Raw genomic sequence first — 25,353 nt, 5'->3', positions numbered from 1 at the left:
ACTGAATCCGTTTCATTGGAACCGTTTCCGAATACGGTTGCCTGGTCCCCGATGGCCATGATTCACATTGCCCGAGATTCAACAGCGCACCCGGGTACACTTGCATAACACACTTTAATCCTCCTGATGACGGTGTGCTTGATGGCTGGCGCGCACAGACACTGATCATCAACTGTGCGACATTGTCTCAAATAAATCCAGACACACTGAATTGCATTGCCTCTTTGGCTTTTTGCCGTTATACTACTTCACTGTCAGCCTGCCTGCTATTCACTGTGTCAGTCAGTTCTGTGCTCCAGTGTATTAGTTTGCTATGGATTCTACTTTAGCATTATTATTATTTTGTTTTACTTTGGAAACTGTGCCAAGCAAAGCCCAAGAGCCACGTGTAGTCCGCAGAATAAGATCAGCGCGGTGCTGCGCGTATAAGCAGATTCAACAGGAGAAGGGCGGCGTTGAGAAATGCGCTGGTGTTACGCATCGTGCAGCGGCTGTGTTTTTTTTTGTTGACGCTTGGCTCGTCGACTAGAGATTATGTCACGTTCTTAAAAAAAAAACAGTCCACATCCTTCTTTAGGTACGCATGCATTCACATTGGAACGATCCGTATCTGAATACACTTCAACGGTCCAGAGACCCTCCCCCCATGCGGTCCCGGGGACGGTTGGGCGATCCGCTCCCGGGAACGGTACGCATCATTCACACTACCACAACATCTGCCAAGTGGTCCCGAGTGCGCACCCGGGACCATAGTGTGAATCCCCTATGAGACATCGAGCGTGCGTCCGCAACTGGTTGTGGCCCCCATCAAGTGACCTTTTGACCAATGCGGCCCTCGCCCCAAGTTGAGTTCGACACCCCTGCTCTAGGCCCATGAGGGGCCATTTCTCTCCACTGTATCCCCACTGAGGAGTCCATCTTCCCCATAGACCAGACAAGTGGCCATTTGGTTCTACTGACTGAGTGTGTTTGCTGCAAAGACACTCAGCGTTGTGAGCTTTTATAGATTGCCTATTTTCACAATGTTTGTCCCGGCCCACAGTTTGGGAAACACTACCCTTATAGGGGACTTATTTTTATTATTATTGCCAGACACATTTACAAAAAAAAGGGCAGACATTTCTCTGTAATTCTATTCCATGATTTGTGTAATATTCCCATGCAGTCTATCATTTGGCAGCCATGCTTTTACAAATGTCACATGACAGTACCACCCAGTAATAATGAATATATTCCTTATTGTTATGGTATAAAAATAAATATCCTGAAAGCTTCAACAGAATGTGAATTGTGTATAGGTGATTAATTCACCTATACAGCAGTATGGCATTATAGAAAAGAGAAATGTCCTATTACACTGTTATAACCTTATAAACAATTGCTTTAATATATCATTGTACTTTTATATAATTTATATATGCTAATTGGATTCCTAGATAACCAAGACACCAAAATTATTTTTCTAGGATGAATAATGGAGGAGTAATGGTATTTTAAGAACTGGCGGTGGCCATCTTGAAAATAACACCTTTCGGGTGGTCAAACTTTGGTAAACTTTTAGTATGTTATTAAGGACACCTAATACTACAAAAAAATGTTGAGAAACCTTTTGTTGCAATTTTTTTAGGGTCAAACCATATTTTTACCCGCCTACTGTATGGTTGCTGGAAATGGGGAGGGGGGGAATACTTTTCAGTTATGGGAAGACTTTTTAAAATGAATTGTTAAAATCTGTGTCTCTCTATATTATGTTACCATGTGATGTTCTTGTCATATCCTGAGTGATTTTATAAGCAAATTAGAAATGGTTCTTGCATACATGTGGTAGTTGTGCTACTTGTGCAACTGTCAATATTTCTATCATCCAACAAATCGCTCTGAAAGTGATCCAAAGGATCATACGCTATTATAACTCTATGGGGAAGACCATTTTGTTTACCCCGGGCTAAAACCGGATGTGACATTTGTGGGCGTTCCTGTCTAGCTTGGTGTGAATGTATGAGCCTCAAGTGGGAGTGTCTAAGTGACTATAGAATAGATGAATTGAAGACTGGCCTCCTCCTTGTTGGCCAAGACTTCTGCTTAGGCAGGACCCGATTGGCCAGGCCATTCAGTGAGCCAGGTTCAGGTTTGCACACGCCAGATGAGGCATCTGGTCTTGTGTATGATTAACTGATTACGATTAGATGATTAACACTTTGGTTATTAATTAATAATTAGCCACACTGTGTCAACAGATTGAGTCATTGTCTAACGAGATGAAGATTTCACATATAAACGTTCTTCCAATCAATTTCTAGATTAATGTTGGGGCTAATAGTGAAGACAGAGCAATCACTTGTCCTATGTTTTTTAACACACACACACACACACACACACACACACACACACACACACACACACACACACACACACACACACACACACACACACACACACACACACACACACACAATCAATGTTGTAGGCATTCAATGTTGTTTGACTCGGTCCTACAGAGACGGTGAGTAAACGTCTTAACGTCTTCTTAACGTCACATTCCTACATTTTGTATAGTCAAGAGAAAGCTCTGCTAAAACGATGGCACAAAAGCCCAGAGGGGGGCTTGTTGTTTCCATTGTGCTAATGTGCTCAATTCATCAGCAAGACATACAATTCATAACTCATCAGTAAAAGCTCCAGTGGCAGCAAAAGGTGTATTTGCAGAAACGGGGGCACTGGTGCCATTCTTTAACCCATTCTGGACGGGAACCCCATTTTGGTGTTTCAAGCATTATGTTATACTTACAACAAGCTCATAGTGCCACGCTACAAGCTTGTAGATCTGCTATTTAAAGGGATTGTGACATTTAAAAAAAGGTTTTGGAATTGTTCTTGTTTTTTTTAGGTTTTCTAATCTCAATTGCACCCAAAAAACATGAACTTTTAACATTCAGTAGATTTTCTGTGATCTGGGGTTTTCTGGCTCAAACAGGTGCTCTGATTTGCCGGCAGTAAGTGACATCACTTACTGCAAATCCCATATATATCAATGGGATTTGCCAGCAGATGTCACTGTTTCACTGTGTTGCCTGTTTTCATTGTAGCTCAAAAGGCCCAAAAAACCCCAAAGAAAACTTCCAGTGAATGTTCAAAGTTCAGGTTTTTTGGGTGTAATTGAGGTCATAAAATCTAAAAGAAAAAAGAAAAAGAAAAATAAATTAAAATGAATGTCATAAAACCTTTAAAGAAATCGTGAACATATGGCACAAATTTTTCAGTATCTATTCTTTCAGAACGTTTTTAACTAAAATCTTTGCTTCTGGGGGAGTCCCTGCAACAACATATTTTCAGATGGGAGTTGGTGGCCAAATACATATAATTCTCGTGGTCCATACATTAAATAGTTTGAGAACCACTCATATAGAAACATAGTTTTTTCAGAAAACTGTCATGATTTAGAAGACATTTGTAGAATCGTCCTCGGGTCTAAATGTTTCACCTGAAGACTTGTGAGATGGTGACATTGTTATTTTTAGAACACGCAACCACTTTTCTTCTTTGATTTCGGTGGTGAAAGCCATGAGCGTTTAAAGTGACTTTGTCTTGTATTTAGGCATCCCGACAAAGTGACATTTGGAAGCTGTTCTTCAGACATCAGGTTTTTAAGGGTTTTGTTTCATAGTTGGCTTTCATTTCCCCAGCAGCCCTGTTGTTCACTCTGTGTCTGTTTGTGTGTGGTTGTTTGTCACAATTATAACATTTCACCTGGTGATTAATTGTCGCTCAAATAATTGTGATTATCGATCGAAATTGTCTTTCTGACGTTGAACATTGGAATAAATACATGAATCTGTTTGGTTTTTAGGCTTCGTGAACACAAGGTGCACAGGGCAGATATGACAATGAATGCAACACAAATAATAATTGCGATTATAGGCTATTATGCAAGGGATAATAATATACAGTACCCCACGCCTGTAGAAATAACACCCGACAGGGGGTCCCTGGAACAACATATTTCCAGATGGGGGTTGGAGGCCAATTACATATATTTATGGGGGTCCTTGACATGAATATGTTTGAGAACGACTGACATAGAAACACAGGGTTTTTCAGAAAACTGTCCTCACTATAATGTTCATGATAAAATACCACAATGTTTTTCTACTCAGAGTCATGAGAGGGCTGTGGACAGATCAGAAACCAGTCTGTTCACACAGTGGCTGGCTGGCTGGCATGCATTGTGGTCATGATGGCTGCTCTCTGCAGCCTGCCTGGCATGCATTGTGGTCATGATGGCTGCTCTCTGCAGCCTGCCTGGCTGGCTGGCAGTGTGGTCATGATGGCTGCTCTCTGCAGCCTGCCTGGCTGGCAGTGGGGTCATGATGGCTGCTCTCTGGAGCCTGCCTGGCTGGCAGTGGGGTCATGATGGCTGCTCTCTGCAGCCTGCCTGGCTGGCAGTGGGGTCATGATGGCTGCTCTCTGCAGCCTGCCTGGCTGGCAGTGGGGTCATGATGGCTGCTCTCTGCAGCCTGCCTGGCTGGCAGTGGGGTCATGATGGCTGCTCTCTGCAGCCTGCCTGGCTGGCAGTGGGGTCATGATGGCTGCTCTCTGCAGCCTGTCTGGTAGGCAGTGGGGTCATGATGGCTGCTCTCTGCAGCCTGCCTGGCTGGCAGTGGGGTCATGATGGCTGCTCTCTGCAGCCTGTCTGGTAGGCAGTGGGGTCATGATGGCTGCTCTCTGCAGCCTGTCTGGCTGGCAGTGGGGTCATGATGGCTGCTCTCTGCAGCCTGGCTGGCTGGCAGTGGGGTCATGATGGCTGCTCTCTGCAGCCTGTCTGGTAGGCAGTGTGGTCATGATGGCTGCTCTCTGCAGCCTGCCTGGCTGGCAGTGGGGTCATGATGGCTGCTCTCTGCAGCCTGCCTGGCTGGCAGTGGGGTCATGATGGCTGCTCTCTGCAGCCTGTCTGGTAGGCAGTGGGGTCATGATGGCTGCTCTCTGCAGCCTGCCTGGCTGGCAGTGGGGTCATGATGGCTGCTCTCTGCAGCCTGTCTGGTAGGCAGTGGGGTCATGATGGCTGCTCTCTGCAGCCTGTCTGGCTGGCAGTGGGGTCATGATGGCTGCTCTCTGCAGCCTGGCTGGCTGGCAGTGGGGTCATGATGGCTGCTCTCTGCAGCCTGTCTGGTAGGCAGTGTGGTCATGATGGCTGCTCTCTGCAGCCTGCCTGGCTGGCAGTGGGGTCATGATGGCTGCTCTCTGCAGCCTGCCTGGCTGGCAGTGGGGTCATGATGGCTGCTCTCTGCAGCCTGCCTGGCTGGCAGTGGGGTCATGATGGCTGCTCTCTGCAGCCTGGCTGGCTGGCAGTGGGGTCATGATGGCTGCTCTCTGCAGCCTGCCTGCCTGGCTGGCAGTGGGGTCATGATGGCTGCTCTCTGCAGCCTGCCTGCCTGGCTGGCAGTGGGGTCATGATGGCTGCTCTCTGCAGCCTGCCTGGCTGGCTGGCAGTGGGGTCATGGCTGGCAGGCCATTGGCCAGACAGGAGGCAGACAACGTAGCAGACGAGGCATATCAGTCAGAACTAGGTGGTGCAAAGTCGCTTTATGGTCGCTTACATTTAATGTAAGCATGAGTGAGGTCAGGTAAAACCTGACAAAAAAAAAGAAAATAAATGTGAGTACTTTTTCCACCACTGATAATGTGTTGATGAAAACATTGAACTGTGTTTGTTTGATTGTTTTCAGGTCAGTTCGAGAAGCCTCTCAACAAATACATCCGCCACCACGAGGGCCTGTCCTACGACACTGCCGCCCTGCACAGCAGTCACCAGAGAGCCAGGAGAGCCCTGGCACACCACGACAAGGTGCTGCAGCTGGACTTCCATTCTCACGGAAGGTTAGAACACCAGACACGTTTTACACTCAAAACTGTAGGGATTATATGCACCCAATATTCGGCCACGGGAACTGTTTGGGCCGAATAGTGAAAAGCATATTCGTCGGTATTCGATTCGGTTGATGTTTTAGCCAGAAACCGAATAACCGGGGTTACCTCAACCTTAACCGTTTTCTTGTGAGGATGTGATCAAAACGCGGCTTCAAGCACGCCGCACACGCGTTCCTGTACGTAGTAACAAAGGTACGGCGACGATGGCAGTGGTACAAAAACTGGTAAAAAGGAAGAAAAAAACAACAACAAGCACTATCCTTGTGCATCTGTCCCCCCCTTTCTTTCTATTTGTTTTAAAATTTACAATCTCATTTTTGTGTTGCATTCACAAAATGCATTGTGTAATTTGTGTGTAAATCATATCGACCTCCAGGGTCGATATGAAATGCCCTCTTCCAGCTTCAGTATTCTCCACTTTGGTGTAGCCTCACATAATAATTTATACAACGTTCCTCTTTCTTTTTTTTCCTTTTTGTTTTCTCCGTTCTAATTTATCAGTGGTGGAAAAAAGTACTAAAACTTTGTACTTAAAATTGCAGACCTACAAGCTCACAAGGCCGAATAGGGCAGAAGTGGTAAATGTGTTGTAATAATAATCGAAATCTCCAAAGTACTGTAACTAGTAACTAAAGCTCTCAAATAAATGTAGTGTAGGAGTAAAAGTACAATATTTTGGCTCTGAAATGTAGTGGAGTAGAAGTAAAAGTACTGACAATTGGAAATACTCCAGTTAACCCATTTTGGGCGGGAACCCCTTTTGGTGTTCTAAGCATTATGTTATACTTTAGCTATTGCAAAATAGCAGATATACAAGCTCACGAGCAATTTTTTAATTTTTTAATTTTTCTTAATAAAAAAAGAAATCATGAAAATGTGGCGCAAATCTTTTTGCGCCACAGAAAACTGTTTAGAAGCCTCTTTTTTAATCAACCTCAGTCCAAAATGTAATGCAAGTAAAAGTACCTCAAAATTGTACTTGAGTTACTTTCCACCACTGTAATTTATATTATAGCCAGGCTTATATTTCTTATGCCTTTTGTGACATTATAATTAGCCTCTTCTCTTCTTCCAGTCAAGAGGGAGATAATCTACTGCTTGTCTTGGAGCCATTTTGGACTAATCAATGGAACAAATCGTTAGACAGAGCCCATCCTTTCTGTAGCAAGAACAAACTCTAGTCATGATGTTCTTGTCTCGTCCTTGTGCTGGTAATTTAACTCATTTAGACCTTAGACATTGCATAAAGTTGTCTGCTCCGTTTTCCTGTAAAAGTGGAAGTGGTGTAGTATAAGAAAATGCGTTGTAAGTAACGCATTGATTATTCTTTTTTGAAGAACTTAGAAGGAGCGTTGATGACCTTATCCGGAGGCTTTTCTAGTATAGTACAGCAGATAATAGGAACGATCTTTCACTCGGTGATACAAGCGTGAAATTTGGCATGAACATGCCTCTGGGTCACCTCTTTAACTTTTTTAACCGAGCCAACGCAAATTCCAAAATGACGGTCAATTTTCAAGATGGCCGCCAAATAAAAAAAACCTTTTGTGGCGGTTCTGGACAACCGTGGGTGCGGCCGACTCGAGACCGGGCACTGCACTCCCTGTGGGTGTGTGGAACGTGTGTGTCGGTGGGGTGAACGGTTCTCGGGTTACGTGGATTACAGATGTACACACGCACACAAAAATCGTGAAATATAGAAGATCATTGGAACAGTTGTTCGCTTGGTGATACAAGCGTGAAATTTGGCATGAACATGCCTCTGGGTCACCTCTTTAACTTTTTTAACCGAGCCATCCAATAATCCAATATGGCGGTGCTATTTCAAGATGGCCGCCACATCTAAATGTTAGCCTATGTCTACATTTCTTACAAATTTTTTGGAAAAAATTCACCATTATAGATGGATAGATGGATAGTTTTTTTATATTTTCTTTTTATTCTTTATATTCTTTATATCATTTTTATTTATTTTTGTAATTTGTTATTTTTCATACTGAAGTGGCTAGAGCCATATTGTGAGAGAATCTTTCACAAGGTTATACAAGCGTGAAATTTGGCATGAACATGCCTCTGGGTCACCTCTTTAACTTTTTTAACCGAGCCAGCGAAAAATCCAATATGGCGGTCATTTTTCAAGATGGCCGCCAAATAAAAAAGGCCTTTTGTGGCGGTTCTGCACAACCGTGGGTGCGGCCGACTTGAGACCGGGCACTTCACTCCCTGTGGGTGTGTGGAACGTGTGTGTCGAATTTGAAGTCGGTGGGGCGAACGGTTCTCGGGTTACGTGGATTACAGATGTACACACGCACACAAAAATCGTGAAATATAGAAGATCATTGGAACGGTTGTTCGCTTGGTGATACAAGCGTGAAATTTGGCATGAACATGCCTCTGGGTCACCTCTTTAACTTTTTTAACCGAGCCATCCAATAATCCAATATGGCGGTGCTATTTCAAGATGGCCGCCACATCTAAATGTTAGCCTATGTCTACATTTCTTACAAATTTTTTGGAAAAAATTCACCATTATAGATGGATAGATGGATAGTTTTTTTATTTTTTTGTTATTTTAGGAAATACATTTTAGGAAAGAATTCACCATTAAATCTATCTATCTATCTATCTATAATGGTGAATCTCGAGTCGGCCGCACCCACGGTTGTCCAGAACCGCCACAAAAGGCCTTTTTTATTTGGCGGCCATCTTGAAAAATGACCGCCATATTGGATTTTTCGCTGGCTCGGTTAAAAAAGTTAAAGAGGTGACCCAGAGGCATGTTCATGCCAAATTTCACGCTTGTATAACCTTGTGAAAGATTCTCTCACAATATGGCTCTAGCCACTTCAGTATGAAAAATAACAAAAATAAAAAATAAATAAAAAGATAATATAAAGAATAAAATAAAAATATAAAAATATAACAAAAAATAAAAAAAACTATCTATCTATCCATCTATAATGGTGAATCTTTTCCTAAAATTTGTAAGACATGTAGACATAGGCTAACATTTAGATGTGGCGGCCATCTTGAAATAGCACCGCCATATTGGATTATTGGATGGCTCGGTTAAAAAAGTTAAAGAGGTGACCCAGAGGCATGTTCATGCCAAATTTCACGCTTGTATCACCAAGCGAACAACCGTTCCAATGATATTCTATATTTTACGATTTTTGTGTGCGTGTGTACATCTGTAATCCACGTAACCCGAGAACCGTTCGCCCCACCGACTTCAAATTCGACACACACGTTCCACACACCCACAGGGAGTGCAGTGCCCGGTCTCGAGTCGGCCGCACCCACGGTTGTCCAGAACGGTTGGCGGCCATCTTGAAAAATGACCGCCATTTTGGAATTTGCGTTGGCTCGGTTAAAAAAGTTAAAGAGGTGACCCAGAGGCATGTTCATGCCAAATTTCACGCTTGTATCACTGAGTGAAAGGTTCTCTCACAATATGGCTGTTAGCCGCTGTACTAGTAGCATGGGCCCCTTGTGTACCAAACACCAGAGCCCTCGGGCTCCTGAGAGAAGCTCTTAAAGGGACCCTTTTTGCAAAAGAATATATCTCTGCTGTCGGGAGGAAACCTCTTAAATCTTCATTTTTCAAGAAATGGAAAAAACAATTTTTCAGAAATTGAAGAAAACCTTATATTTTTGAAACAAAGCAATACTGCCTCATCAAAGTTGGTATTGTGACTTTGTATTATATCAGATACTTGCATGTGTCATTATATTATCACCACTTTACCCGAATACAGCTCAAGTGGAGTTAGGTGATTTTCTCTGCCATTGATGGTAAAAAACCTCTTAACTCCACTGACAATTGATCTCCAAGTTTGATTATCACACACACACGCTCGCACCCACAGTCGCGCACACAGAGAGAGAGAAACTGTCATTATTTTTTGCTGAGCTGCAGTCAGTGCCCCCACAGAGCAGTGGAGTTAAGTGTTTCTACTGACAGTTCGGTCAATGATATAAGATTATGTAGTGATATAATACCATCTAAATAGCAGCCAGTAATTTACTGCCAGTTGACTTCTGTGCTTTGGTACGATTGATGCATGACTACCGCATGATATACTTCCATAGAAGACATGCTTGCTGACTGAAATCGGTTGTGGCGACTGAGAACATTAATCCACACATCTTCTATTATGGACCAATAACTAAAAGAGGTGCCCGTGGGTCCTATACGGCGGTGCCCGTTGGGCACTGGCCTACTTGGAATGATGCAAGTTGGAAATGCATGCTCCACCCAGATCCCTTTCATGCCCGAAGTCAGATTTCTGTATCTGTCTCTCTGTGTCCGTTTATTCCTATGAGTTCTGTGTCAGCCATGCCCAATTATGGAGTGTTGGGATGTCAGAACAGGCCAGCTTATTGAGTTCTGTGTCGTGTATACCCAAAAATATGCAGTGTTGTGAGGTCGTAACAGGCACAGCTCCACATCTGGACCCAGGGGCCGGTCCAGAGCCCGGGCAGAGGCCTTTTGAGGGGTGGTTCTGGACAACGTTGGGTCCGACCGACTCGACAACGGGCACTGCACTCCCTGTGGTGGTGTGGAACACGTGTGTCGTATTTGAAGTCCGTGGGGCGAACGGTTCTCGACAGTGGTGGAAAGTACCTAAGTACTTTTAGTACAATTTTGAGGTATTTGAGTACTTGAGTATTTCCAACTTGAGTATTTCCAATTTCCAGTACTTGTACTTCTACTCCACTACATCTCAGAGCCAAATTTGTACTTTTACTTCACTACAATTATTTGAAAACTTTAGTTACTTTAGCGATTTAACATTTGATTAGAAAAACATACATTAACCACAATGTGTCGCATTGCGACGCATTGTGAGTTTGTAGATCGGCTATTTTCAATAGATTTTCTACACATTTTGAACTGAGTTAATGTGGATTACAGACGACGTACAGTCGTACACACAGAGATGTATTGGTGCAGATAACCCCACTTCCTCTCATCTCATCTGCTCAAGTTTTGAACCAACTCCAAATAAAAGTGAAAGGAGTTGGGAGGCATGGGGAGTTGGGGACAGATCTAACCGGAAAGTTGTTGCCTGCCGAGTGCGGTGCGCTCACACTGCAGGGCACAAGGTGTAATAAGACTTCTCCATTTCCACTAATGATGCCCGGTGGACGCCGTGTTCTGGATTTCAGCTATTCCCACTGATATACTGTACCTCAAAAGGCAACATGTCTCTCTCCCCCCGTCCCCCTTTTTTACACCAGCCATCATAGTTTCATAGTGCCTCCAGGACTTGAAACCGGAAAATCTGATTTACCTCCCAACATACAATCCAACATTTCCCCTCTCGTGGTGTTTTGGTTCCTTTCACATCCTCTCTGTTATACACAACACGCACACATGCACCCACGCACGCACGCAGAGACAGTGACAGCATGCACGCACGCACACGCTTACATTTTTCAAGACAAACCTGCTATCGTGTGAAGCTGTGAGACTGCAGGTGGCATCTCTTCTCTTTCCCCTCTTCTCCGTTCTCGTGCTGTAGCTGTCTTGCTTTTCATCCCCTCACCCCCCCCCCCCCTCTCTCTTGTCTCTACTGAGTGTAAAAGAGCCTGAAAATAATGTGTCCTGACTCCTAAGAGCCAGTATCATTTTCAAGCTGAGTCTATCATCGATGTGCAAGCTAGTCCAGTAGTCTACTAGTCCAGCTGGTTTTCTCATTTGCTGATGTCGCTGTGCTAGTCCAGTTGGCTTTCTCATTGGCCGTATGTATGTGCGCACCGCAAATATGTCCGGGCGGAAACGAACGACTTGGAACACAATAGTTCCGCCTTACATAATGTTGGTTCCTACCTGCGCTGAAATTGACACAGAGGCAGTTATAGCGGACCCCCACAGATGGTAATAATGCAGCTGGCAATTATTATGATTTTTTTTGTTGCCATGCTCCCCTTTGCTAGCCCAGTTATTATTCAGGAAATATTCAGATTCTCGTCAGGCAAACCCCATGTGTCCTCTCTAGCCCCTTGCACAATTTACAATTTACAATTTAGGCATTTAGCAGACGCTCTTAATCCAGAGCGACTTACATTAAGCAAGAACAAAAGCATGGGAATACATCACATAAAAGCATTTATCATGAAACATGCGTAAGCTAAGAAAGTAACAGTGGAATATCTATATAATGAAACTATACATATATACTACTATGCTATACATTATGTACTATGGCGTGCTATGACTATATACAATGCAATTATAGTGCTGTCTACATAACATGCTATAAGTCTGTATCAAATGCTATCTAAGTCTACGGAAGTGCTTTCTAAGGGGGTAGGGTAAGTGCTATGGGCCATGATGGAGTCTGAAAAGGTAGGTTTTCAGACTACGGAGGAAGATTGGGAGTGATGCTGCAGTTCTGACTGCAATGGGAAGTGCATTCCACAGTTTTGGAGCCAGAAGGGAGAGGAGTCTGGGACGTGTGGAGCGTTGTCCCGGCGTTTTTAGTGAGGGTACTTCCAGCTTCCCTGCGTTGGCTGATCTGAGTGCGCGGGAGGGTTTGTAGGATTCAATCATACTTGCAAGATATGGGGGAGCCATACCTTTGGTTGCACGCTGGTGGATAGTAGGTATATTTACTAGTACTGTACAAGTTTACTGGAGTAATTCCAATTTTCAATAATTTCACTCCACTACATCAAAATATTGTACTTTTACTCCACTACAATTTTTTGAAAATTTTAGTTTTACTTGCCGTGATTTTTTTCCAACCTAAAACATGATCATCAGGTATTATGATTAGAATATTTGTTTTCTATATAGTGTAAAGTTATTGTTAAAATGTCGCTTTCATGTGGACACGCCGTCCAGTTCATTAAGTATGCCTGGTTTGGTGGTGATCCACCTGAACTGAAGCCGCACCCACAGCTGGTGTTGATATAGTACTATATATATAGATAGTGTATGATAAAGGGGGAGGGGTTATAGGGGAGGGGGTGATATTGTGATGTCACTATATCACAGTTTTTTTTCTTTGGCACGTTTGCCTGTCAAGGTTTCAGCCTCCAGGAAGAAACCCTAAATACAAAGGGAAGACATCATTGCACATAACAACCACACCAAGGGGTCTAATGAAGTACTGTCACCTCATAAACACAAACATTTGAATAAAATCACGGCACTCCATCTTTAAGGAAATGTACAGTACTTAGTTACTTTACACCACTGAAATCAGGGTTACGGGTGCAGTAGTTCAAGCAGGGCCATGACTGCATTGGAGAGGTCATTGTGACCAACTTCATGCTTGTTCTTTCAACTTCAACTAACACGTGTTGGATTGTTTTACTGAAAAGATCAAAAGGTCAGCTTGCATATCTTTTCTTGTAAAGATCAAGTTATTTCAGGTAATAAAAACAGAAATGGATGCTCTATGTCAGTGTTTCTCAACCTATGTACCGCGGCACTTTACTGTGCCTTTGAAATCTCCAGGTGTGCCTCGAGATTTTGACCAAAAGTAACACTAGCCCTCCCCCGAAAGCGATAGATAGGCGTCCTATTGTTGCGTCGTTGTTGTTGTCACACGTCTAAATAGACATGCGAAAACAACATGACGACGGAACAATAGACTCTTCACTCTTAACGACCATCGGCCATAGAAATGTTAATCGCCTGGCAGCTTTACTGTATAAATGGGGCACAGCACAGACATTTCGCTCCCTCCAGAAAGACACCACCAGAACCCGACAGCAGCACACACAGCGCCGCCGAGTCACCTCCACCTGACGACGGCACAGCAACAACAGCAACAACGCCGGCTACTAACGCAATGCCTACAAAGAAAGCCCCTGCCAGACTGTACCGCGGTGATTACATGAAGTTTGGATTCACGTTTACTGGGGATAAAACGTACCCGATTCCGCTGTGTATAGTTTGTGGATTCAAGCTTGCAAACAGCGCATGGTTCCGAGTAAACTGAAGCGCCACCTTCATACCAATCATGATGAACTCGCAACGAAGGACAAACACTTTTTCGTGAGCTTGAAAGAAAAAAAGGAGAAAGACACAACGAAGCAGGCAAGTCTCTTGATACTTGAAAGAATATCCAGCCATCACAGCCAGCGCAATGGCAGTGCTGCTCCCCTTTTCCACAACCTACCTGTGAGCTTAGCTTTTCAAGCCTGACTTGAAAATGAAGAGCTCCGTGTCTGTTTGTCCAGCATCCAGCCAGGATAAAAACTCTTTGTTCAGGAAAACAAGCTCAAGGTTCACACTAAGACAGAACTTGTCAAAAATATTTACTTTTCTTTTTATCAATTGTTTTTTACGATTTTCTTTGTACAAAAGTGCTCAAGTTTAATACCATTGTATTGTGGCAAAAGATTTTTGTTCTTGTTTTTACAACTCCTTTTTTTATTTAGAAGTATTACTTTGCATTGACAAATTGAACATGTGTGTGCTACATTTTGTATGAGTTTTCAAAAATAAATTGGTGAAACTGAGGCACTGTCTGTCCTTTTCTTTCTCTTTAAAGTAATTTGACGAGTGCTGTCATGTGTGTTTTTAAAAGTATATTGGGTTCATATATATATATATATATATATATATATATATATATATATATATATATATATTATATATACAGTATATACACACACCATATATCTAGGTGTGCCCCGAGATTTTTAGGCTATGAAAAGTGTGCCCCGGGACAAAAAAGGTTGAGAGACACTGCTCTATGTTATACTCTGAAGTTGCACCCTACCAGGCGTGGCGGCATGAAAATCTAGTAGCAGATTAATTGAAACCAGTGTTTTCCATAATTGTATTTCAACTTTATTATACCTTTTTGATTGTTTTGATCCAGTGCTGCAGACATAAAAAAAAGCTACTATAAAATCCACAGTAAAAACAATACAATCCTCAGTAGACTTCGACCACATAAAGAATGATCATTAACCACTTAAACCCTATACTACTGTGACCGGAGTCCCTCAGGGGTCTATCCTCCACCGCCTCCTTTTTTGTGGTATGCACAAACTTTACAATTGACAATGAATGGACAATTTTACGTCAGTGTCTGAGCAAATAGGCATAGTATGTGTTTATTTTACAATATGATGATGTATGATCAGAGCGCCTCTCACTTCACACGGGTGTGATTTTTTTTTTCTTTATCTCAACACCAAATGTCCTTGCCAAAAACAGCCGATCTACAAAATGGCAGATCTGCAAGCTCACAATGCATCGCGCTGCAACATGATTGTTGCACTCAAACTCAAGCATAATGTTCATCCACCATATGAAGTATGAAGTATGAACCTACCAAAAGCCGAACTTTCTTGTGATTGCCCATTCACATCACAATGTGGCTTAGGGGTGTAACGATACAACAGCGATATGATACGTATCGCGGTGGTTGACGATACGATACGTGGACAATATTGGTTCATTACGGCGATGCGATACGATTCAATGATTTGAAATCGATACAGTAACCATTTAGCAAAGAATTTAAATCTGTGTGAAACATGTGGATAGTGCTGTTTTTTAAGGGAAACTGTATGAATTTTGAGATAAATAAGTAAACACAGTGATTCTCTGGAAAATACATAGATATTAATGTAATTAAACCCCCTCTTTTTATTTTTCTTAATAATTAACGATACAATACGATACAAAGTAAATGTTGCTGTTTTCGATATACTTCGATTCTTGAAATTAAAATCGATTTTTCGATGCAGTTACTATATCGTTACACCCCTACTGTGGCTAGATCAGGTGACCACTAGACAACGCATGATAGCAGCCAGAGGATCTTGTAGGCGGGGGGATGGGCGTGAGTGAGTCCTCGTCTGTTTGGAGGTGGTCAAAAAAAAAAGCTAAACAAAACAAAATCATAACTTGCATTTGTGTGTGCATGTGTGGCGTGCGTGCCTGCATGTGCCCGTGTGTGGAGTCTCGGGCTTGAGTCAGAGATGTATAAGGCCCAAACCACACAAGCTGCAACTCCTTGCAACAAAACAAACCACACCAATGCAACTCCTTGCAACTGCCATTTGGAATAATGGTTGCAATGGGAGTCGGAGGCCATATTTCTGTGTGGTGCTAATAATAATTAATAATAATAATGCTAATGCAGTTGTTCTCAAACATCTTTGGGAACCACTGCTCTAGTCCAGGGCTTCTCAACGTTTTTGGCTGGGGACCCCCGGAAATGCTTTGGCCATGTCTCGCGTTTTGTAAAGAAAATCTTGTTATCTGCCTAATGATGATGTCACTGGTGGACGGGTTGCTGAACTGCCCACAGTCCTCCTATGAGACACAGACTGAGTAGAACTAAATTGTGCCATTTTATCATGATTATTAGTGAGGACCTATTATATGAAGCTAGGTTTAAAAGTGGTCCTTTAAGGAAAGTGTACTTTATGTAAACTCTTTTTTTTTTTTTTTAAGATATTTTTTTGCGGCTTACGCCTTTTATTGATTTTTGAAGGGACAGACAGTAGGCTGACAGGAAACGAGAGAGAGATGGGGGGATGACATGCAGTAAAGGCCGTGTCGGGTCCGGGAGTCGAACCCGCGGCACACTGCGACTGGATCACCAGTCCGGTGCCCAGACCGTTACGCTACGGCCTGGGCCTTTATGTAAACTCTTAATCTGGTCTCATCCACCGTGGTAGATATTTTTACATTCCGTTTCGGTCCATAGGAGTGGTTGCACCACTCAAAACAAAATCCACAGTACTGTATAAAGTGTGTTGCAATTTCAGTTGCATTGACCAATCCACCAAGGAGACAAATTGACGAGTACAGCCTTGACAAGGAGTTTTGTTTGGTTAATAATAAGAATTGACTAATTTACACAAACGGATTGTATTACTTGACAGTGATGTGAGCAGGACAGTAACTCTGCACCACTGGTTGTACTGTAGGGCTGATTGGGGACTTTCCAGCAGTACAGTCAGTCGGGGTCATGTGGTGTTACGCCAGGCCACCATTCATGCTTCTTTGTGTTGTGAAAGTGGCAATGTTATGTTGTGTGTTTAGTTAAGTGCCCTGCGTGTCTGTCTCAGGCCAGGGATGACATGGGTCATCCATGGTGACGGGGCGGCGGTGGCTCAGGGGTAGAGTGACCGGATGGTAACCGCAAGGTTCCCAGTTTGAACCCTGTGGGCTCCCCCAGATTTAGTGTCGAAGTGTCCTTGAGCAAGACAGTAGCGACTTTAAGCAACGACGGCTACGGCAGTCGGATACGGCAACCGGAAATGGATCAGTGCTCGATACATAAACCTGCTTGCCGTCACAGCCCTTTCTACTACGGGAGAAGCTACACTTACACGTAATGTCTACAACGCCATGTCATAACCATGTTCCTCTTCCTCTTTCCACTGCTGATCATGTCCAGCGCATGTAAGAATTAAGCAATATCGGCAAGTTAGCTGACGCGCTGTTTAAAAAAAAAAAAAGGTTTGACACATGCTGCATAGACTCGTCACCATGGGAACCAATGTCGCCGACGACTGCTTGCTTACCGCTTTTGACAGCTACGGCGACGGCGTCACAGCTCCTGTACTTCCGCCTAGCGGAGCCGTCCTGAAAACAGTTGTTGCTTAAAGTCCCTATTGAACCCCTAATTGCTCCTGATGTGCTGGTTGGTGCCTTGCATGGTTTCCTCCGGCATCGGTGTGTGAATGGGTGAATGTAATGCACAATCTATGTTGGATAAAGGCGCTATATAAATGTACCATTTACCGTTCATGGTGACGCTGCATTCAATTCAATACAATACAAAGGAGCTTAATAATTGGCATGAGAAAACATACGTTTACATTGCCAAAGCAAGTGTCAAAATACAATAATAGCAGCAATCTTTTGAAGGCTTCCTCAAGTCTAAACTATTTAAATTTGAATGGTATACAAAATAAAAGAACAAATTTAAATGTTTGTAAGAGTAGCAGCCCTGTAGGTCTAGAGTTCTGTACTCAATGCAGGCAGTAGTCCTTATGGTGGTTCGCACATTGTTGTATTTCTCCCTCTTATACAGTTTACCTGCCGAGTTCTAGTGGGTCATCATTGTATGGCTTAGTTTTTATTTCATTTTGTATTCCGTTTTCCCCAGTGTAAAACGGTAGTCGGCGAACATGCATTTGTCATACTTTTAGTCAACGAAATCAACACTAAACACCACGCTGCTTCGAGCTCGTAGATCTGCTTCCTTTGCAATCTTTGACATTTTGGACATTCAAGGTTTTTTTCCCACCACGCAGACAGAGACGATATACAGTATACAGTACTCCCAGAGTTAAATGACTCCTTTTGTTCAGATGTGTTGACAGACAGACAGACAGACAGGACGACGTGCGCCTGTCTTTCTTTCGTCTGTTTTTTGGTTGCCGGGAGGTTTTGTTTTGTGCCATGGTGTCAGATCTTTGGGAGCAATGTTAAAGAAAGGAAGCTGACTTTATCCATGATGCTGAAGTGTATTGAAAGCTGTTGTAGCCGTGGACAGGAACTCCTTTTTTTCCATGGGAGTGGGAGGCTAGTAGCCCATTCAGACCTGTAGACGCATCTGTGTCACCTTATAGCTTTCAACCACTTTTAACCATTATTTTTAAACTTTAGCTGTCGAAAAATAGCAGATCTACAAGCTCGTAGTGCGGCACCGAGTGCAGTGCTACGAGCTTGTAGATCTGCTATTTTAGATCTGCTATAGAGGGTATGCGCATGCATAAAGTCAATGGCAAATCGAGTGGCAAAGTGAGATTAACCTAGTTTAACATTGTATAATACAATCAGATAGGACTTTTCTGTTTGGATTTATGTCAAGGCCAGAAAGTAGTCTTTTGCCACTCAGTAGGCGTTCCCGCATAACTTCTGGTATGATGATGATGTCGCATAGTATACCCTCTATTGTAGATTTGCTGTTTTTTGAAAAAACTTTGAATATTATATATATTCTTTCCCAGCAAACGTTTTTTACTCAAATCTTTGCTCTTCCGGGTATACAGAAAATATTTCCAAATGGGCGTCGGCGGCCCCAATTACATGGGGGGGGGGGGGGGGGGGGGGGGGGGGTCGTTGACATGAAATAGTTTTGAGCACCACTGACATAGAAACAGAGGCTTTTCAGAAAACCGTCATGATTTAGAAGACGTTTAGTAGAACCTGGTCTCAGGGTCTTTAATGGGCTAGTCTTCTGTCTCGCTGTGTCGGAGCTCTATGAGTGTCAGATGCTAGATCACTTGTGTGCAGCATGCTGGACTTGCAGGGCCTGAATTATTCATCAAGTCAGCTGCCTGGCCCCTTAGTCTAGCTCAGCGCTCGCTGCCTGCTGCCTCTCTGTTATAAAACTCTTCCGTTTCTTTTTGTCCTGTCAGGCTCGCTCGGGGGAAAATAGCCGATCTATACAAGCTCACGGCGCATCGCGTCCGCGTTACTATACGCACTCTCGGGTTTGAAGATCGGCTGTTTTCGACTCTCAAACACCACCTTGCGTCAGAACATGAATTCGTTTTTCATAATTTCAGCAGCCAAAACAAAATATATATAAATATTTTTTTTCCTGTCAATAATTACACACCTCGTGAAGCCTTGAATGAATCGATTTGTTTAGTTTTTAATCGCATTCCTAAGCCAATACATTTGAGGACCCTCTAATTTCCCTGTGTGTAAAATTTTATGTCATCAAATTATTATCTTAGGAAAGAAGTCATTTTTTTGTGTGAACTACTCCTTTAAGTTTTGCCTATTATCTACTTAGCTTGGACTAGTGTGTGACGCTGTGATATTATCAAGCAGGGTGTTAAAAAAATACACACACACAAAAAGTTAAAATATGGAGATAATAGCTTTCTGCCTTAAAGCAATGATATTCATAATTATTGTTATTAACTCTCCGTCAGCTCCTTTCCTGTCAAAAAGGTGCCCCTTATTTCTAACCCACTCTACCAGTTTGAAATAATTGAATCCATTTATCTGGTTTCTGTTTCAGAACCTTCCTCTATTATTTAACTGTCAGTATTATTACGTATAAAAAATGACAGCAGTGCTATTATCTATTATATTAACACTAAAGAACATGCAACTAGCCAATTTTTCCATTATATTACTCAACATGCATAAAGCTTAATTCTTCTCTTTCTTTATTTTTGGCTGCTGCCTATAAGAGTGCATCTGACTTATCAAATTGACGGCCACACAGTAGTAATTCAGATTTCTGTTAATTTGGACTGTTGAGAATCATTAATTGATTTGCATTTTGTATCACTCCCATTAAAACATATGTACATACTTTTTTACAAACTAGGCTAGGGGTTGGGCCGTATTCATTTTGTACCGTCAAACAGTCTCCCAAAATGACTGATGATACTAATTAGGGGTGATTAAAAAACGACCAATCCAACTGCACAGAGCTTGAGGGAGGGAGGGAGCCAATGCAGATTCACAGATATCTCCCACAGTGGGTAGAATGGGTGTTGTTTAGACACTTCCACATGTACCCAGTCTTAACCACATGAGGACTATATAGAGAGCGTCGCAGTTCCACCCCCTTGCATGACGACAGCAGGCCCAGGAAATAATTCCCCATTCATTTTTCCCATAGTATTTATTTAAAGATCTGTATAAGCCTTGAACAAAGCCATCTCGGATGGTGACAAATCATGACAACAAACACAATTCACCCTTTGTCAAGTCCCGCCCGTGTTTGTGCCCCTATCTTCACACCCATTGGTTGCCGTTTCGTGGTTGGACAAAAATCCTGTCTCTCTCCATCCACTACCGTTGAAATAATAATGTTTTTCAGTTGCTTCATATTGATATTCTGGGCATTCAGTTCTTATTTTAAACTTGGTATCAGTAAAAAGGAACATCACAGGTGCAGCATGGTGACTGCAGGGCATATCATGTTTGTTTTTTGTTTTTTCCAAAAATGATGTTTTAGCAAATTCAACATAAACAAGGCGGAACCAGGGCGGAACGAGGCAGAAAGAGCCTGCTGGTTAATCAGTCAGGGACCAATCAGAAGGCTGACAAAAAGTGAATTGTTTGGGCCGAACAAATAATTTGAAAGAAGAAAAAAAAAGGGCAGGTTACAACACTTTCCTTCTTTGTAATTGGTGGGCCGACTCACATGCACCCAAGCTGTATGTTTTTGGAAGCCTACGTCTCTACGTTGCTCCATTTCACAAAGAAGTACAAATAAACACAGACTCTCTTGTACTGACTGCGATCGATAAAGCGAACGTCTGAACGTCTGCACACACATTGATTCTGTTTGTCTTGCAACGACGGGTGGCGGACCACTCGCCGACTGGGGTGTGTGTGTGTGTGTGTGTGTGTGTGTGTGTGTGTACACGTGCACACTGCACACGTGTGTACATAATTTGGTGTAATTATGAATTGGTATTGGTAAGGACTAGGGATGTGCCGATGAGCAGTGTTGTTTTTGGCAGCAAATTTTTGTTTTAGTCATAGTCACATAGTAGTAGCACAATAGTTAGTAGCCCACTTCAATTCTGCATAGAGTAGCGCAAACGTCGATCACTCTCTGCTGATTTCGGATTGTCTGCATCTTTGTTAAATTGACGCACACACGCACACATGTACACACACACACACACACACTCCTCTCTCTCTCTCTGTCGCTCTAATTAATCAGTCTCATGTCGCGCAGCTGTGTCTAGATTCTCCTGGCGGATCCGGCCGGGAGCTGCCTATGCCATAGAAAGCATAGGTGGACCCCAGGCTACATTTTAGTCACCTGGAATGTTTTAGTGTTAGTCTAGTTTTAGTCGACATACATAATCATCAGGTTTCTTTTGGTGGGCCTTGATGCTGTTGTAATGACTGTTTTTACACTTGCTGAAAATAGCCGATCTACAAGCTTGCCACGCGTTGTGAGCTTGTAGATCGGCTATTTTGAGCATGCAACCAATTGTAAAATGACTCATACTGTCTTAGTTTTAGTCTCCATAGCTTAGTTTTCATTTAGTTTCCATTTAGTTTTCGTCAGTGAAAAAAGGTAGTCGAAGAACATTTTTAGTCTTAGTTTTAGTTTTAGACGAAATCAACACTGACAATTTGGCCGATTTCGATATCTGATATAATTAATTGCTGTTATGGCCGATAACCGATAACTGATAGCCTATGCGATGTCGATATGATCTCATTCTGTATTAAAAATATATAATTATTTTGGCCATACTGAAAAAAAGGCTGCATTTGAACAAAAGCAACACCTCTTTATTCCAAAAGTAGGCATTCACCGTTATTGAAATGTTGGCTCATATCCCAACGTAAACAGCTTTGAATGTAGTGTTGTTTTTTCAATGTAAATTGACTGTTTCGAAAGCTTCCCCAGAAAACACTGATATAATTTGCAGCCTTCATCATCATGGCTTTATAAAAAATATTTTTCAACATAATTATAATAAAATTAACTATCTGCTAAATCCGATATATATATTTGGCTGTGGAGACAGAGGACAGGGTGAGATGGAGGCAGATGATTGGCTGTGGAGACAGAGGACAGGGTGAGATGGAGGCAGATGATTGGCTGTGGAGACAGAGGACAGGGTGAGATGGAGGCAGATGATTGGCTGTGGAGACAGAGGACAGGGTGAGATGGAGGCAGATGATTGGCTGTGGAGACAGAGGACAGGGTGAGATGGAGGCAGATGATTGGCTGTGGAGACAGAGGACAGGGTGAGATGGAGGCAGATGATTGGCTGTGGCGACAGAGGACAGGGTGAGATGGAGGCAGATGATTGGCTGTGGAGACAGAGGACAGGGTGAGATGGAGGCAGATGATTGGCTGTGGAAACAGAGGACAGGGTAAGATGGAGGCAGATGATTGGCTGTGGAGACAGAGGACAGGGTGAGATGGAGGCAGATGATTGGCTGTAGAGACAGAGGACAGGGTGAGATGGAGGCAGATGATTGGCTGTGGAGACAGAGGACAGGGTGAGATGGAGGCAGATGATTGGCTGTGGAGACAGAGGACAGGGTGAGATGGAGGCAGATGATTGGCTGTGGAGACAGAGGACAGGGTGAGATGGAGGCAGATGATTGGCTGTGGAGACAGAGGACAGGGTGAGATGGAGGCAGATGATTGGCTGTGGCGACAGAGGACAGGGTGAGATGGAGGCAGATGATTGGCTGTGGAGACAGAGGACAGGGTGAGATGGAGGCAGATGATTGGCTGTGGAAACAGAGGACAGGGTAAGATGGAGGCAGATGATTGGCTGTGGAGACAGAGGACAGGGTGAGATGGAGGCAGATGATTGGCTGTGGAGACAGAGGACAGGGTGAGATGGAGGCAGATGATTGGCTGTGGAGCCAGAGGAAGCAAGCTGGAAACACGGCATAAAGCAACGCGGTTCGAGCTCTTAGATCTGCTATTTGCTATAGTATTTATGTTTTATTTAAATCCTGAAAAGTAACAGTTTTCCACCCTGACAAACACGATCTGTGTTTGTTGTCACTTCAGCTTATATCATATACAAATACTAGAAGATTTTAAGACTGTGAAAAATGCTCCACAGGGATCTCCCATTCTTTATAAGAGAGCAGTATCTTTTTAGATCAACTTGGCTTCACACTGACAATCACTTCTCACAGGACCAATGCCAGGCACATAACATAAATTGCATTTGTTATGTATAACAAATTGCATTTCTTATGTACTCCCAGTCACAGGATAATGTTACATCATCTGCTTTATGCAACAACAAAAAAAACTGTAACTGTAACTTGTCTTTTAGATGGGAGAGAGTGTCAGACTTCAAAGTCTTCTAGTCTAGTGTAGCAGCATAGGCATAAGATAACAGTCTTCTAGTCTAGTGTAGCAGCGTATGCATACGATAACAGACTACCACAAACTCACTGTAGGGTGAGCACAGGCTAATGACTATTCATGGGGATTTATAACTACCCCCAGGCCCGCTCAAAGCAGCTGAGAGGATTCTGTCATGAGTTTAAAGCCCCCCCCCCCCCCCCCCCCCCCCCCCGTGTGTGTGTGTGTGTGTGTGTGTGTGTGTGTGTGTGTGTGTGTGTGTGCGCGTGCGTGCAAGTCCATATGATTATCCTCTTGTTCTTCAAACATGCTGCAGTAAAAAAGGGGCATCACATGAGGTGCTTATGACCCATTCTCTTCCCATGGAACACAGAGGAGTTCAGTCATACTCTCCCACAGATTAGCCTCAGGTGGGAGGGCTGGAACATTCCACAGACATTACTCACATGCAGTGTAATCAGCCATCTATTGATTGCACCCATGGATCTAACAGCCAACGTGTGCATGACTTATCTCGTCTATATCGTATTATACAATAACAGCATAGCGCAGTGGAGCAGTTGAGCTAAAACAAGTCATGTATTAACCATCCACAATGCCCAATTTGAGCCTTTGTAGTCCCATGTAGCTACTAGTCCTTTTTGCACATTAACACTAATTATGTCACGTCTTTTGTAATTACATTTTTTGTATTTGTTTTTCAAAATTGTACTAGGTTCAGTACAAAGCAGCATCAACATTTATAAACCTTACAAATAGCCAGTCCAAGAAACATTAACGGTTCAAATAAAAAAAATTAAAAAATAAAATAATTACTTGCGCAAGCAGAGCGCGCAAGTAATGTGGTCGGCCTGGTCCATTTGTCGTGACAGCAAAAAAAACGTTCCGCCATTTCAGGACCCCCCCAGAAAAACATCAAATCTGTGCCCGTATTGCTGGACCAATGATGACGAAATGACCATATCTCTTACGTCATCATTTAGAGCTGGTCATACACGTATTTCTTACGTCATCATTTAGAGCTAGTCATACACTCTAATAGCTCATAGCTCTAAATGATAACGTAAGAAATATGGTCATTTCGTCATCATTGGTCCAGCAATACGGGCACAGATTTGATGTTTTTCTGGGGGGGTCCTGAAATGGCGGAACGTTTTTTTTGCTGTCACGGTTTTTGGACCAGGCCGATCACAGAATACCGCTAATCAACTTACAACTACACACTTTATACAGTATAGAGTATAGAGTATATAGATATATACTGTGTATGACTAGCTCTAAATGATGACGTAAGAAATACGTGTATGACCAGCTCTAAATGATGACGTAAGAGATATGGTCATTTCGTCATCATTGGTCCAGCAATACGGGCACAGATTTGATGTTTTTCTGGGGGGGTCCTGGAATGGCGGAACGGTTTTTTTGCTGTCACGGTTTTTGGACCAGGCCGATCACAGAATACCGCTAATCAACTTACAACTACACACTTTATACAGTATAGAGTATAGAGTATATAGATATACGTATATAGTATATGCGTATATACGTATATAGATATTGTATAACTGCTCTCAGTAATGACGTATGTAATACAACATTATGATTCTGGAATGTATAAAAGTCACAACGTGTCAAAAATGTTACCATAATT

At 42.9% G+C, this 25,353-nt stretch overlaps 1 protein-coding gene across 1 annotated transcript in view; it reads left to right on the top strand.

The window, feature by feature from the left end:
- Positions 1 to 25,353, top strand: part of adam10a (ADAM metallopeptidase domain 10a) — a 145,841-nt gene that overhangs the window by 31,740 nt on the left and 88,748 nt on the right. Inside the window, exon 2 of the mRNA XM_083759534.1 lies at positions 5,724 to 5,874. Within this exon, the coding sequence (XP_083615660.1) occupies positions 5,724 to 5,874 (151 nt within the window). The remainder of the gene's footprint in view (positions 1 to 5,723; positions 5,875 to 25,353) is intronic.

This window comes from Protomyctophum parallelum (assembly GCF_964188405.1).
Source record: "Protomyctophum parallelum genome assembly, chromosome: 2".
Classification (NCBI taxonomy): Eukaryota; Metazoa; Chordata; class Actinopteri; order Myctophiformes; family Myctophidae; genus Protomyctophum; species Protomyctophum parallelum.
Note: the sequence above shows the minus strand (reverse complement) of the source record. Positions and strands in the feature narration are given on the sequence as shown.